At 48.0% G+C, this 13,851-nt stretch overlaps 1 protein-coding gene across 1 annotated transcript in view; it reads right to left on the bottom strand.

The window, feature by feature from the left end:
- dock2 (dedicator of cytokinesis 2) overlaps positions 1-13,851 on the bottom strand; it is a 121,761-nt gene that overhangs the window by 91,605 nt on the left and 16,305 nt on the right. Inside the window, 5 exon segments of the mRNA XM_079744731.1 lie at positions 1,570-1,704; positions 5,177-5,277; positions 5,656-5,745; positions 6,042-6,139; positions 9,652-9,856. Coding sequence (XP_079600857.1) covers positions 1,570-1,704; positions 5,177-5,277; positions 5,656-5,745; positions 6,042-6,139; positions 9,652-9,856 — 629 coding nt within the window.

Here is a 13,851-nt window from a genome sequence, read left to right as displayed (position 1 = left end):
ACAAACGTTCCACTGCTGTGCATAGGCGTCACACACACACACACACACACATACACACACACACACACACACACACACACACACACAAACTTCAACAGGCCTCAAAAACATTCACACCAACACACACACACACACAGGGAAACACACACGTTAACAAGAAACAAACGCTCTCAGCTTCATTAGATGAAATCACTGGTTTGGGCATCTGCTGTTACGCAGCGAGACTGCAGCGACATCTAGACGCTCTGCTGCAGCCTCGCACCGTGGTATCCTTACCGGACACCATGCACTAATGAACTGCTCATCGCACCTGTGATTATGTTGTTTATTATGTTGATTATGTCTATTTGTTCCCTCTGCTTCGCTCACTTCCTGCTGAATCCTCACGAATGTTTGTCACGTTGACTTCAGCCAGACCGTGGCTCCGTTGTACCTTTCGGAGCCGTTGGAAGATTTGTTTCTCTGTTTTGTTTCGTTGCAGAAAGTCTGTGTTCCTGTACCGTGTCTGTAAACCAACTCGGCAAAGAAGTTATTTTGTTCTGCAAAGGCATCGCTGCCTCCTGTCTTGTTTATTAGGCACCGCATTTGGATTCAGACCCTTACCCCAGACCGTAACACAAGCAGTCAGTCACCCAGGAATACTAGCCGATGTCTACAGCGAGGGGTTGTGCGCCGCGGTTGGCTAGGCTGTGTGACCGGGGTCTATCTCCTGGTTGTCTAGCTTTCACGTCCTCCCATGATGCACCACGGTGGGCTAAGATGTGCGTCCCGGCTCACCCACTCAGCCCCGGTCGTTAGTGGTGATTCCGTGGTGGCCACATCATCAATGCTAATTAGCAGCCTTTAGTGCTGCTATCAGCACGCTGTCCGGCGGCGGGCATCAGACAAAATTACCAAAACGATGTATTGATCGCCGGTGAGTGTCTGCACTTTTCTGTGTGCGGACGGTTTGTCTTTATTTGTTAGTGTGTGTTTGTGTTTCTGAGTGTGTGTATGTTTGTATCCCAACCTAGCAATTCTAAGTGCTTGGCACTTGTTTCTATGAATATCTTTACTGCACAGACAGAGTTATATTGTTCCTCTTTCTTCTGACAAATGTCGCTTTGGATAAAAGCGTCTGCTAAATGCCCTAAATGTAAATGTATGTATGTATGTATGAATGAACGACTGTGAGTGACTGAGTGACTGAGTGAGTGCGCGTGTGTGCAAATGCCTGGGTAAATGTGTGTGTGTGTGTGTGTGTGTGTGTGTGTGTGTGTGTGTGTGTGTGTGTGTGTGTGTGTGTGTGTGTGTATGTGTGTGTGTGTGTGTGTGTGTGTGTGTTGTTGTGTACGCGTGTGGCCATGGGTATGTAGGCGAGTGTGTGTGGGTATGCAAATGTATGTGTCTGTTTTTTGTGTGTGTGTGTGCGTGGACATGGGTGTGTGTAATGACAAGCACAAATAAACACATGGGTGAATGCAATATAAAAACACATCCATATATGACTGGCAGATGGATTGAGATGTGGATATGAGGCAAAGGAAGCGAAACACACACACACACACACACACACACACATGTACGTACTGGGAGTAGAGCATGCGGGAGCGGACGATGAACTTGAAGATGTACTCCAAGGCTTTGAGGGTCCGCAGGATGGGTTCACAGTGGTCCCCCCGGCTACACACGTCCAGGTAGGTCTTCAACACCGACATCAGCTTCCTGGGGCAGGGAGGGAGGGGGAGGGGAAGGGGGAGAGAGAAGGAGGGAGGGAGGTAGTGAGGGATGGAGCGAAGGAGAGAGGCATGGAGCAAAGGTGAGAGGGACAGAGAGGGAGGGGGTGAGGGAGGGAGGGAAGGATTGAGTGGGAGAGAGAGGGACAAAGAGGGAGGTAAGGAGGGAGAGAGGAGGGGGGGAGATAGATGGAGAGAGGGGGAAAGGGAGAGATTAAGGGAAGGTTTGGAGTGAGAGAGACAGAGAAGGAAGGAGAGAGGGCGTAAGGGAGAGGGAGGCAGAGAGAAAACATTAGAGGGTGAGACATTACTTCATGAATCAATATCATTATCAAAGTGTTATTGGCGCTGCCACAGCGTGGGTGAGTTTACCCAAACCTTGTCGGCTCCGCCAATCACAAAGCAATCATACGAGTCGCACGGATATAATCAAATGTGTGAGAAAACAACAACAAGGAGTAAATAAGAAATAAAACGGCCCCACAATAATCCACCGTTCAACAGATTGAGCACCCTTCGAGCACAAACAGAACTTCATTTGCCCACAAAATGTCCCCCGCCCTCAGTGGGAGTGCTCCAACCCACGCCATGCTTCCCGGCCTCATCAGGTCAGTCGGGGACCCCGGCTCAGCATGGAACACATGTGTGACTAACAGTCCAGGGACGGGGACAGGGATGAAGTGATGAGGGGGAAAGCTTTTGGGCTGTGTCCTTAGTTCCTCCTGCACCAAATGTGTGTGTGTGTGTGTGTGTGGGGGGGGGGGGGGGGGGGGGCGACGACACAAGGTTAGCCCCCTAAAAGCGCAGGGTGACGAAAAGACGAGAAGATGGGCCAGTTATGGAATGGATTCTAATCTGGCAGGATGAAGCAGAAACTATTCCAGACTCATTATTGCCCGTTAATCCGCACCTTGTTGTGGCGGTGCCGGGCCGGGACCCGGGCCAGCCTGGAGGCAGACAAAATGAACAATGTGGAAAAAAGGAAAGGCCAGCAGTGGAGTTTAAAGTATCAGTGTGTGGGCGTTGGAGAGCTTTACGTAACAGCACCCGGACAGAGGGGGCTGGGAGCGGGCCTGACCCTGTTTAGGAGGGACAACACTCGATGCACACACACACACACACACACACACACACACACACACACGCACACACACAGTCGTAGTACCAAATAGACATGCATGCACGCATGTAGACATACAAACACAAGCACGCACACACACACACACGCGCACACACACACACACACTGTAATTGAACATTTCCATAAGACATGTTGTTCACAAGACACTAAGGCACTGTGACCCCTTAGTTCATATCTTTAGTAACCATTTTACTGTTTATTCGAGCCTTGAGGGGAACTGAGACGGCCTCGGCTGACTCATACACAGAAATAACAAAAGCCCCCCTCCTGAGACGGCTGAAAGGAGCAGTGGCATCCCTGTCTGCTGTCGTGTCCTCAAGGACGTTTGCCTGCTTTAACACTGGAGTGTGCCCGCTGTCCAGGACTCACTACAGCGCTTCAACCTTTGTGTGCTTGTCAAGGACTGTGGCCTCTCTGCACAAAGACTACTTTTATTTCATACTATTTTTACCCTTTATTACAATAAACTCTGAGTTTATTCTGAGTTGTGGTGTCTGAGCTACAATTTCAAAGAATTTCCAAAAAAGGACACACACACACACACACACACACAAACACACACACGCACACACACATTCGTGGTACCACATAGACAGACATGTAAGCGCAACACACACAAATGAATAGATAGTCCCACAGACAGATAGGCACAGAGTTAAAAGCATGTGCACCAGGATGCTGTTCCAGGATGTGGTTCCTTCTGGTGACTGAAGAAACAGCGACTTGTACGACAGCCAACCGAGTGTGTTGTTAGGAATGCAATTACAGAGAGAGTTACGGGGAAAACACAGGCACGTTGGGATGAGGGCAGGATGTGTGGGAGTGATTGTTCTGGAAACTGGTGTTTCATAAACACGGTTCCAGGTGCACACATTGCATATAACATTGAACACCTAATCCCACTCAGGCAAGGGCTCCACCAGTCCAACCTCACACACACACACACACACACACATTCACACACACACACACACACACACACCCATTCTCAAACGCAGATGCACAAAAAGACACAGAAATACAACTACACACAAACAAACAAACATAGTACAATTCCTTATCCCACTCCAGTGCTCCACTAGCCAAAACACACACACACACACACACACACACACACACACACACACCAATCCATCCTCAAAGACGTGCACACGTACACACACAAAAACAAACAAAAACACACAAACACACGTGCATACACACACAAACACAAAAACTAACAAACACACAAACACACCAACTGACACACACACAAACACAAGTACAGACAAACACACAAACGAACAGAAACAACACACAAACACACAAATACAAACTAACTACCCTACACAACCAAACAGACACACACACACACACAGACAAGCCAAGGTGGCAAACCCTGCAGTAGCTGCAGTTTGCCTGTCACTCCTTGCCAGAACCTCTCAGAGGGTAATGATTCAACACGGCTGTGTGCTTCCCAGATTAGGAGTATAGCTTTAAATCCTGGTGCTTTGGCCCGGACCACAGCACACACACAGCAGCCGGGGGAACACACAGCACCACCCTCCGCGTTTAGAGGCAACAGTAAATGTTCAGCTCACTTTTGTTGCGAGCGTAGTTAAAATCGGTGATTTACACTGAAGACACGAAACATCTGAGGAATGTTGTTTGATCGTTTGTGATTTGACGGATCGGGATATTTGGGGACGGGACATGATGTCATCTGTCATATCAGATTAATGTCTGAAAGTTAAACGGCACCCTTTTCAAAAAAAATAATTGTTCAGGTTCAGGGTAAGAGTAGTTTCCAACTATATACTTGGATAAAGAATATAAAATAGTTTTCACTTATTCCCATTTCAAGGTGACTTTAACCTACAACCTGCAATCCAAACAGGAGCCATTTAGAAGGAATCAAGGCACTGTGCATGGAAGCATAAGCAGTGAGGTGTGGGTCTTGACTCGCCGGAACTCAGCAGCCGTGCGTCTGTTTAACCTTGTAGACGTGTTTCTTGGTGCTCGTCATTAGAGGGTTAATCATAAAAGGATGCGGGGTGCCAATCCGATCCAACCTCCCATGGTGCACTTCAGCCTGCTCTAATTGCATTCACTTTCATGGGCTTTCATGCATTATATCTTTTGATGGTCGCACAATGTACACACCGTCCGATAGACTGCGTTTCTGAGGCATAGGTCGACTCAAACCACCGAAGGAGCATGTAGGCGTTTGAGACGGGTGCATCAATAGGAGCCGTGCTCTAATTTGGTTTCCTTCAGACGTTCTCATTTGACGCCCAGACCGGCGGTTCACCACATAGCCGACAACAAAGCAGCGGCTTACTTGTAGGCCAGCGTGGCGCTGAAGTGCTGCTTGATGTAGGCCTCCAGCACCGTGTTGAAATGTTGGAACTTCCTGTCGGCAATCAGACCAATGATGTAAATCTGAGAGACGGGAGGGATCGAGAGCGTTAGAGGCATGATAGAGAGGGGGAGAGAGAGAGAGACAGCGAGCGGTGGAATTAGAGAGGGGTGGGGTAGGGTGAGGGGGGTGAGATACATAGAGAGTGACAGACAGACAGACAGCGGTGTGGGGTGAATGTCGAAGTGGCACGAGGCAACACCATCATCTGAAGGAGTCGTCTGGGAGGCGAGATGGATAGACATGTTTACCCGTGTTAAGGAGGACTGATGTGGGAACGGATGAGAAGATGGCAGACAGGCCCAATGCGGAGACAATCTAAAGAGCCCTGACAGGGATACCCACCGCAGAGACCGACGCAGACACACACACACACACACACAAGCAACACGCAGACCCACCAGGGCGTCGAAGACGAGGATGTCGTAGTCGTCAGTCTGCGAGTGCTCCATCATTATGTTAAACAAGGCATCCAGGGTGTCCTGCAGGAACTGCACGTGCAAACGCACGCACACACACACACACACACGCACACACACACACACGTTTGCAGACACAAACACACACATACACACAGATTTGCAGACATACACGCACACTCAAATATTCACAGAAACACACACAGATATACGCACACGCACACACGCACACACACACACACGCACACACACACACACAGAGACATCGAGTTAAAATAAATATGGAAATATATTTAAATGAACCTCCCATATAGGGAGAACCCTCATAGTGAATGCATATGTGCGTGCGTGAGGGTGTGCAGGCTGACCTTGACCACCTCCTCTCCATCAATGAGTTTGAGCTTCTCCAGGTTCTCCCTGAGAAGTTCCGGTCGAGTCCTCCACTTCAGCAGCCCCAGCAAGCCCACTTAAAGACATCCAAGGTTGTACTTGTCAAACACACAGGAGGTGAAACACAACACAGGCCCACGTCCATGACTTCGAAGGTCCAAGTCCAAACATGGTCGCCTATTCATATACTGGCAGGGTCATTGTGTTGGAGTGTTGATTTGCAATCACATTTGTCTATTTTAGTGCAATAAAGTAAAGCGTTGGAAGTACTGACATTTTTGTATGAATTAATTCATGCTGACACGATTCGTAGTCATTCGGCAGATGCTTAATATAGTCCTCCAGCCTGGAATGGGATGCTTACGCTCCGAGCAAAATGCGTCATTATAACATAATCGACATAATAAACACAGATTCTTTATCTCAACGACTAAATAAAACACGAACCACTGAAACTAAAGGCCGGCTGATATGCAGCCGGGCCCAACTTGGCTGTGCCCCGTGTCCCTGCCCCCCCCCCCCATGTCCCTGCCATTAGTTCCACCGCTGTTTGACAGAGGAGCAACAGCCAGGCCGCTGTGCTGCCGACTCCCTCTCCCCCCCTCACCGGCCAGCAGCTTGTCCTTCATCTGCTGGGTCACCCCCACAGGCCACCGCTCAGGCGTCATATGAAACATGGGGATTTCTGTAAGTGTGTGTGTGCGTGTGTTTGTCAGTGTGCGTGTGTGTGATGTAACGCGTAGGTGATTTATACTGAAGGAGAATATTCATTATAGTGATGGACTGGCTTCCTCAGTAACAGATGCTACAGCATCTGTCTCAGAGTGTTCTCCTTGTCTGTTCTCTCATCGCACGCCCGTGTGTGTGTGTGTGTGTGTGTGTGTGTGTGTGTGTGTGTGTGTGTGTGTGTGTGTGTGTGTGTGTGTGTTTGTGTGTGTGATGCATGGCTACCTTTAAGTGTGAGATGCAGGAGAAAATTATGACACTCTCAATTAATTTACAAATCCCAATGATGCTATTACTTTCGAAAAAAAGCACAGTGAGATCCAAACGTACGGCTGGATTTGATCACCGATCAATTCCCTAGAGCTACATGGGAGTTCACTTTATATTTAACCCGCCCCACTACAGGATTGGGATGGAGCAATTAGTGACTGCCAAGGGACTCTTAAAGCTGGCCTGAGGAACAAGCACGCCACAGTGCTGCGGACTTGGTCGGAGTACAGGTTGCAGTCTAGAAATGGAGGCTTTGGAACAATGTGGATAGCCCCGGGTCCCACATCGATCTACTACGGCATTAATACAGCTTACGCGTTTTTTGGGGTGTATTGATTTTGTTTGCATACTTAGCAGTCTCAAATGCCCGCACAGGGCGAACCACACACACACACACACACACACACACACACACACACACACACATCCCCCCCCACACAGAGAGAAAAACATGTTGCCAACCAAACACACAACCAACAACACAAACATAAAAAAAACATACAAACATACCCCCACCAACCCACACACGCACACACACAGAGACACACATCCTCACACACACACACACACACACACACACATCCCCACACACACACACAGAAAAACATGTTGCCAACCAAACACACAACCAACAACACAAACATAAAAAAAAACACACAAACACAAACATACCCTCACCAACCCACACACACGCACACACACACAGAGACACACATCCCCACACACACAGAAAAACATGTTGCCAACCAAACACACAACCAACAACACAAACATAAAAAAAAAACACACAAACACAAACATACCCCCACCAACCCACACACACGCACACACACAGAAACACACATCCCCACACACAAACACACACACACACACAGAAAAACATGTTGCCAACCAAACACACAACCAACAACACAAACATAAAAAAAAACACACAAACACAAACATACCCCCACCAACCCACACACACGCACACACACAGAGACACACATCCCCCCCCCCACACACACACACACACAGAAAAACATGTTGCCAACCAAACACACAACCAACAACACAAACATAAAAAAAAAACACACAAACATACCCCCACCAACCCACACACACAGAGACACACATCCCCACACACACACACATACACACACAGAAAAACATGTTGCCAACCAAACACACAACCAACAACACAAACATAAAAAAAAACACACAAACACAAACATACCCCCACCAACCCACACACACGCACACACACACAGAGACACACATCCCCCCCACACACACACACACACACAGAAATACATGTTGCCAACCAAACACACAACCAACAACACAAACAAAAAAAAAAACACACAAACATACCCCCACCAACCCACACACACGCACACACACAGAGACACACATCCCCCCCCACACACACACACACAGAAAAACATGTTGCCAACCAAACACACAACCAACAACACAAACATAAAAAAAAACCACACAAACATACCCCCACCAACCCACACACACAGAGACACACATCCCCCCCACACACACACACACACACACAGAAAAACATGTTGCCAACCAAACACACAACCAACAACACAAACATAAAAAAAAAACACACAAACATACCCCCACCAACCCACACACACAGAGACACACATCCCCCCCCCCACACACACACACACACAGAAAAACATGTTGCCAACCAAACACACAACCAACAACACAAACATAAAAAAAAAAAACACACAAACACACCCCCACCAACCCACACACACAGAGACACACATCCCCCCCCACACACACACACACACACAGAAAAACATGTTGCCAACCAAACACACAACCAACAACACAAACATAAAAAAAAACACACAAACACAAACATACCCCCACCAACCCACACACACGCACACACACAGAGACACACATCCCCCCCCCCACACACACACACACACAGAAAAACATGTTGCCAACCAAACACACAACCAACAACACAAACATAAAAAAAAAACACACAAACATACCCCCACCAACCCACACACACAGAGACACACATCCCCCCCCACACACACACACACACACAGAAAAACATGTTGCCAACCAAACACACAACCAACAACACAAACATAAAAAAAAACACACAAACACAAACATACCCCCACCAACCCACACACACGCACACACACAGAGACACACATCCCCCCCCACACACACACACACACACAGAAAAACATGTTGCCAACCAAACACACAACCAACAACACAAACATAAAAAAAAAACACACAAACATACCCCCACCAACCCACACACACAGAGACACACATCCCCCCCCACACACACACACACACACAGAAAAACATGTTGCCAACCAAACACACAACCAACAACACAAACATAAAAAAAAAAACACACAAACATACCCCCACCAACCCACACACACAGAGACACACATCCCCCCCCACACACACACACACACACAGAAAAACATGTTGCCAACCAAACAAACAACCAACAACACAAACATAAAAAAAAAAAACACACAAACACAAACATACCCCCACCAACCCACCCACACACACACACACACCGCCACGAGGCCTTACCGTTCTGGGTGAGTTTGGTGGAGCAGACCAGGGTGGAGATGGTGAAGCTGTCCCTGGAGCTGACCGCCAGGCTCCCCCCACCGCTGCCCGACAGGTTGCTGGAGCTACGGCCCAGGGCCCCCGCCTTGTGGGGGTCCCCCTGCTGGGAGCGTGTGGAGGGCAGCGACAGGTAGGAGCCCACGTCCTCCATGCGCTTACTGTCACCCTGCCCGGCGGAGAGGACACAATTACAATTAGGGCATTTAGCAGACGCTTTTATCCAAAGCGACTCACATCGGTTAATACACACATTGACACACCGACGGCAGAGTCGACCATGCAAGGCGACAGCCAGCTCGTCGGGAGCAGTTAGGGTTAAGTGTCTTGCTCAGGGACACATCAACACTCAGCTAGGAGGAGCTGGGGATCGAACCAGCAACCTTTCGGTTACAAGGCAACTGCTCTACCTCCTGAGCTAAGCCGACACACACAGGGGTGAGGCCACAGCTAGTCCGGGCGCTCTCACGCACGCACACACACGCACGCACGCACATCACACGCAGGCACGCACGCACATAAACACACACACAACCACATACACACACATGCGCACGCACGCACACACACACACGCGCACATAAACACACACGCACGCACACACACGCGCACGCACTCACACGCACGCACTCACACACACAACCACATACACCAGGTACTCTCACACACACACATGCACGCACGCACGCACGCACACACTCACGTACACACGCAGGCACGCACGCACATAATCACACACACACACGCACATAAACACACACGCACACTCGCGCGCACGCACACACACACACACACACACACACACACACACACCAGGTGGGTGAGATATCAGTAGGGGCAAGGCATGAGGGGTCTGTGTTGTTGCGCTCATAGAAGCCTTAACTCACTCTAGAGGCTAGGTGCTAGCATTTAGCGACTAGCGGCTAGAAGCTAGCAGCTAGTGGCCGGCGGTGCGGGCCAAGAGAGTGACCGTTTAACCGAAAAACTCTCGGACACGCCTACTTATCAGGAAGAGGCCTTGATTGACATGCAAGTACGACCAATCACAGACACCACACTGAAGTACTGTTGTTGGGAATATTACTTCTAGTAAAATAAAATAACCCCCTGGGAATCAAACATGATTTAAATTGTGCTGTATGAGAATTGCTCAGAGGTCTACTTATAAAATACAAGATGTACCAGGGACAGGGGACTGAATGCAAAACATGAATGATTCACCAGGGTTGCGCCGGAGCTACGTCTGACAGGGCTGACAGCCAATAAGAGCTGAGCTTTGAGTTCCTTCGCTATGTATCAGGCGTTAAACGAGTGACACAGTATTGCTAATGAATGCATAGAGGCAGAGACTAAAACCCAGCAATACATTACTTTAATCAAATATGTACCATTTGGTAAATGCTTTTATCCAGAGTGTCAAACCAGTGCTGTGAGTGGGGTTCATACATCCCAGCTAGCATGCTGGGAACAGACCCCTAAATCAAAGCCCCACACCTAATTGTCCACATAATTGGTCCTAATCTCATCAAACAAATGGTCCTAATCTATTTGTTGGACCCTAATCCATTTATAGGGAGTATTTAATCACCCATGGCTGTTCCCGAAGACCCAGAAAAACCCATGACGAAAAATAGTGGTGGTTTGCGTAATTGAGCTGCAGTCATTTCGTTAAGAAACGTTGTAGCTAGAGGCCAGAGATGAGGTGAGGATGAGGGGAACAAGCTGCCTTTTAGAGGAACAAGCTATTAGGGGAGACCCTTCTTTGGGGAACGTCTTTGGGGAATTAGGCCAAGAAGCCTCTTCGAGTACGGGCCAAAATGGAGGAAGCTGGGAAAGGACATTGGAATATTAGTCTTGAAGGGCGTATGAAAACCGAGGGGAAAAGAGCTGGAGATAAAATCCCCCAGTGTAAACATTGTGCTCCTATCCACTCCAATAACCATCTCGCTTTTAATCAACGCTGTTTGTGCAACCGTACCTCATGACCTCAAGCCTCATCCAGCTCCCCCTCCAATAACCCCCCCCCCAGGAGGGTCACCTCTTGCTTCCTCAGTCGGACTGGAACCGTGACCTCTTATCCTCCCGATAAAAACATTAAATGAATGGAGGGGGCAGCAAAAGTAAGAAAGTGAAGATTAGAGGGTGAGGGAGAGGGGTGAGAGGGGGGGAGAGAGGGGTGCCACAGAGGGGACGGAGGTCTGGAGGGGATGGGGAGGATAACGAGAGATAAGGGAGGGCGTGGGGGGGGGGGGGGACCGCCACGTCATTGCGAGAGTAATTAATCTTCATTGCATTTGGCATTTAATCAATAGGGGGATTCGCTCTTAGCTGCGGCTCATTTGGCAGGAAATCCATTTGGATTCACTCAACTTGTCGCCGCGGCGATAATCTCCGTCCGCACCGTACACATCTGTGACGGGCTCTGTGAAAGGTCACGGCAAAAGGTCCCGGCCGGATCGACTTCGCAAACTTTTTGTTTTACTTCCCATACTTTTGGTCCAAAAAAAATGGAATTTCTTTAGCGCGTTTGACAACAATGGCTGTCACTGAAAGAGCGTCACCGTGAATACTTTCACATTCCCACACATTTCTGTACACTGGTGTCAACCACGCTTAGGCAACACCCAGCTTGTCAGGGCTCCTTGAGCCAAGGATTGAACTCTTGGCTGGATTGCCATTACTCGCTCTCACTCCAGATACCTCAAGGACACGGTAAACCGGGGGTTAGACATTGGATGTCGTACGCCAACGGGCATTTCAAGGAACCACCTCCAATTACAGACTCTCCCTTGACCCGCGAGCCCTTCGGAAAATCCATTGAAAAGTCGTTGCTATGCCGACCCCACTCCAATCACACGGATCCCAACGGAACTGAGCAGTCTTTCAACTATTTAAGACTTTAGGTGTCTCAAAGGTAGGCTGGCACTGAACAGCGTGGTTTATAACGTAACAGTGCGTGATAAACGTGATGAAAGGGGCTGGCCAGCACTGCCTAGCAGGATGTCAAAGTGCACAACAAAAGAATTTGAGGCAAAGTCGACAGAAAATCTATAACCAAGGAGCTACCGTCGTCTGGCCAACTATTGGCTTTCATTCTGCCTAGCCAGGATTGGATTGCACAATTCCAGCTCCCGGCAATACCAACACTAAAAAATAAAGACCCTTTCTGCTGATCTGGCTCCCAGGGGGAGGCTGCTGCCTATTACACTTTGCTAAGGGCAATAGGACTGCATTGTTGCCCAGTCCTCCACAGGGTGTTATGGAGACACACACAAAGGACACGGCTGCACTTGCACTCACGCACACACGTGTAATGAATGATCATTTGGTGAACATATGTGGGGGTGGAAGGTTAATGGTGTATCTGGCTCATACAAGCCCGTACATGCAACCGTACGGCGTCGTGTCTGAAGGGAAATCTTAAAGGACTTAGACACCATGTGGAATCAGAGCTGTCCTCTTAGGAAATAAGATCTACATTTTTTTATTGAGATCCTGAAACCATATTAGAAATATTATTGCTTTTGCAATAAAAAATTGTGCTGTGGGTTTTTGGGTTATTTATCTGCTAATGTTTTTCTAAAGGAGTGCAGTCGCAGAGTTCGCTTGTTTAATTTAGATGTGATTTTGCAATAATAATGTGCACAGACCTTTTTACCTGGTTAGATCTTATTTCAAATTCAGTTTGACATTTCACAGTTATTAAGATATTCTCAGGTTAATAAGTCAGTACAGGATAAGTGTACTGACTAATTAACTTGAGAATATCTTAATAACTGTGAAATGTGGATAAGTCAGTACACAGTTGCATTAACTATAATATTTTGTCACAAAAATACTTGCGTGTGGAATCGATAGCAGGAGACAATTGAGAAAGATTCGCAATGCTTTCGCCTTATAAATAAGTAAAGAAGCTCGCTAACTTATTTGTCTGAAAATTATTCTTCCAGCTTTTGTAGAACTATTTAATCTTCCACAGAGAGGTCTGCGGATGAGGTGGGGATGAATAAATTCTAGTAAAGCCTTTAAATAAATCAGAAGGGCACTGACGTGTACATAGTTTTGTTTCAACCATTTGTTTTTTTTAGTGGACTCTAGATCTCTAGAGAAGGTTCTGTTGAGCTGTGTGTTACGAACTGTGTGGCGGTTATTAAGTTATTGGCT

Source organism: Pollachius pollachius (assembly GCF_949987615.1).
Source record: "Pollachius pollachius genome assembly, chromosome: 10".
NCBI classification, from domain to species: Eukaryota; Metazoa; Chordata; class Actinopteri; order Gadiformes; family Gadidae; genus Pollachius; species Pollachius pollachius.
The sequence above is the reverse complement of the archived record's forward strand: the minus strand, read 5'-3'. Positions and strand labels throughout refer to the sequence as shown.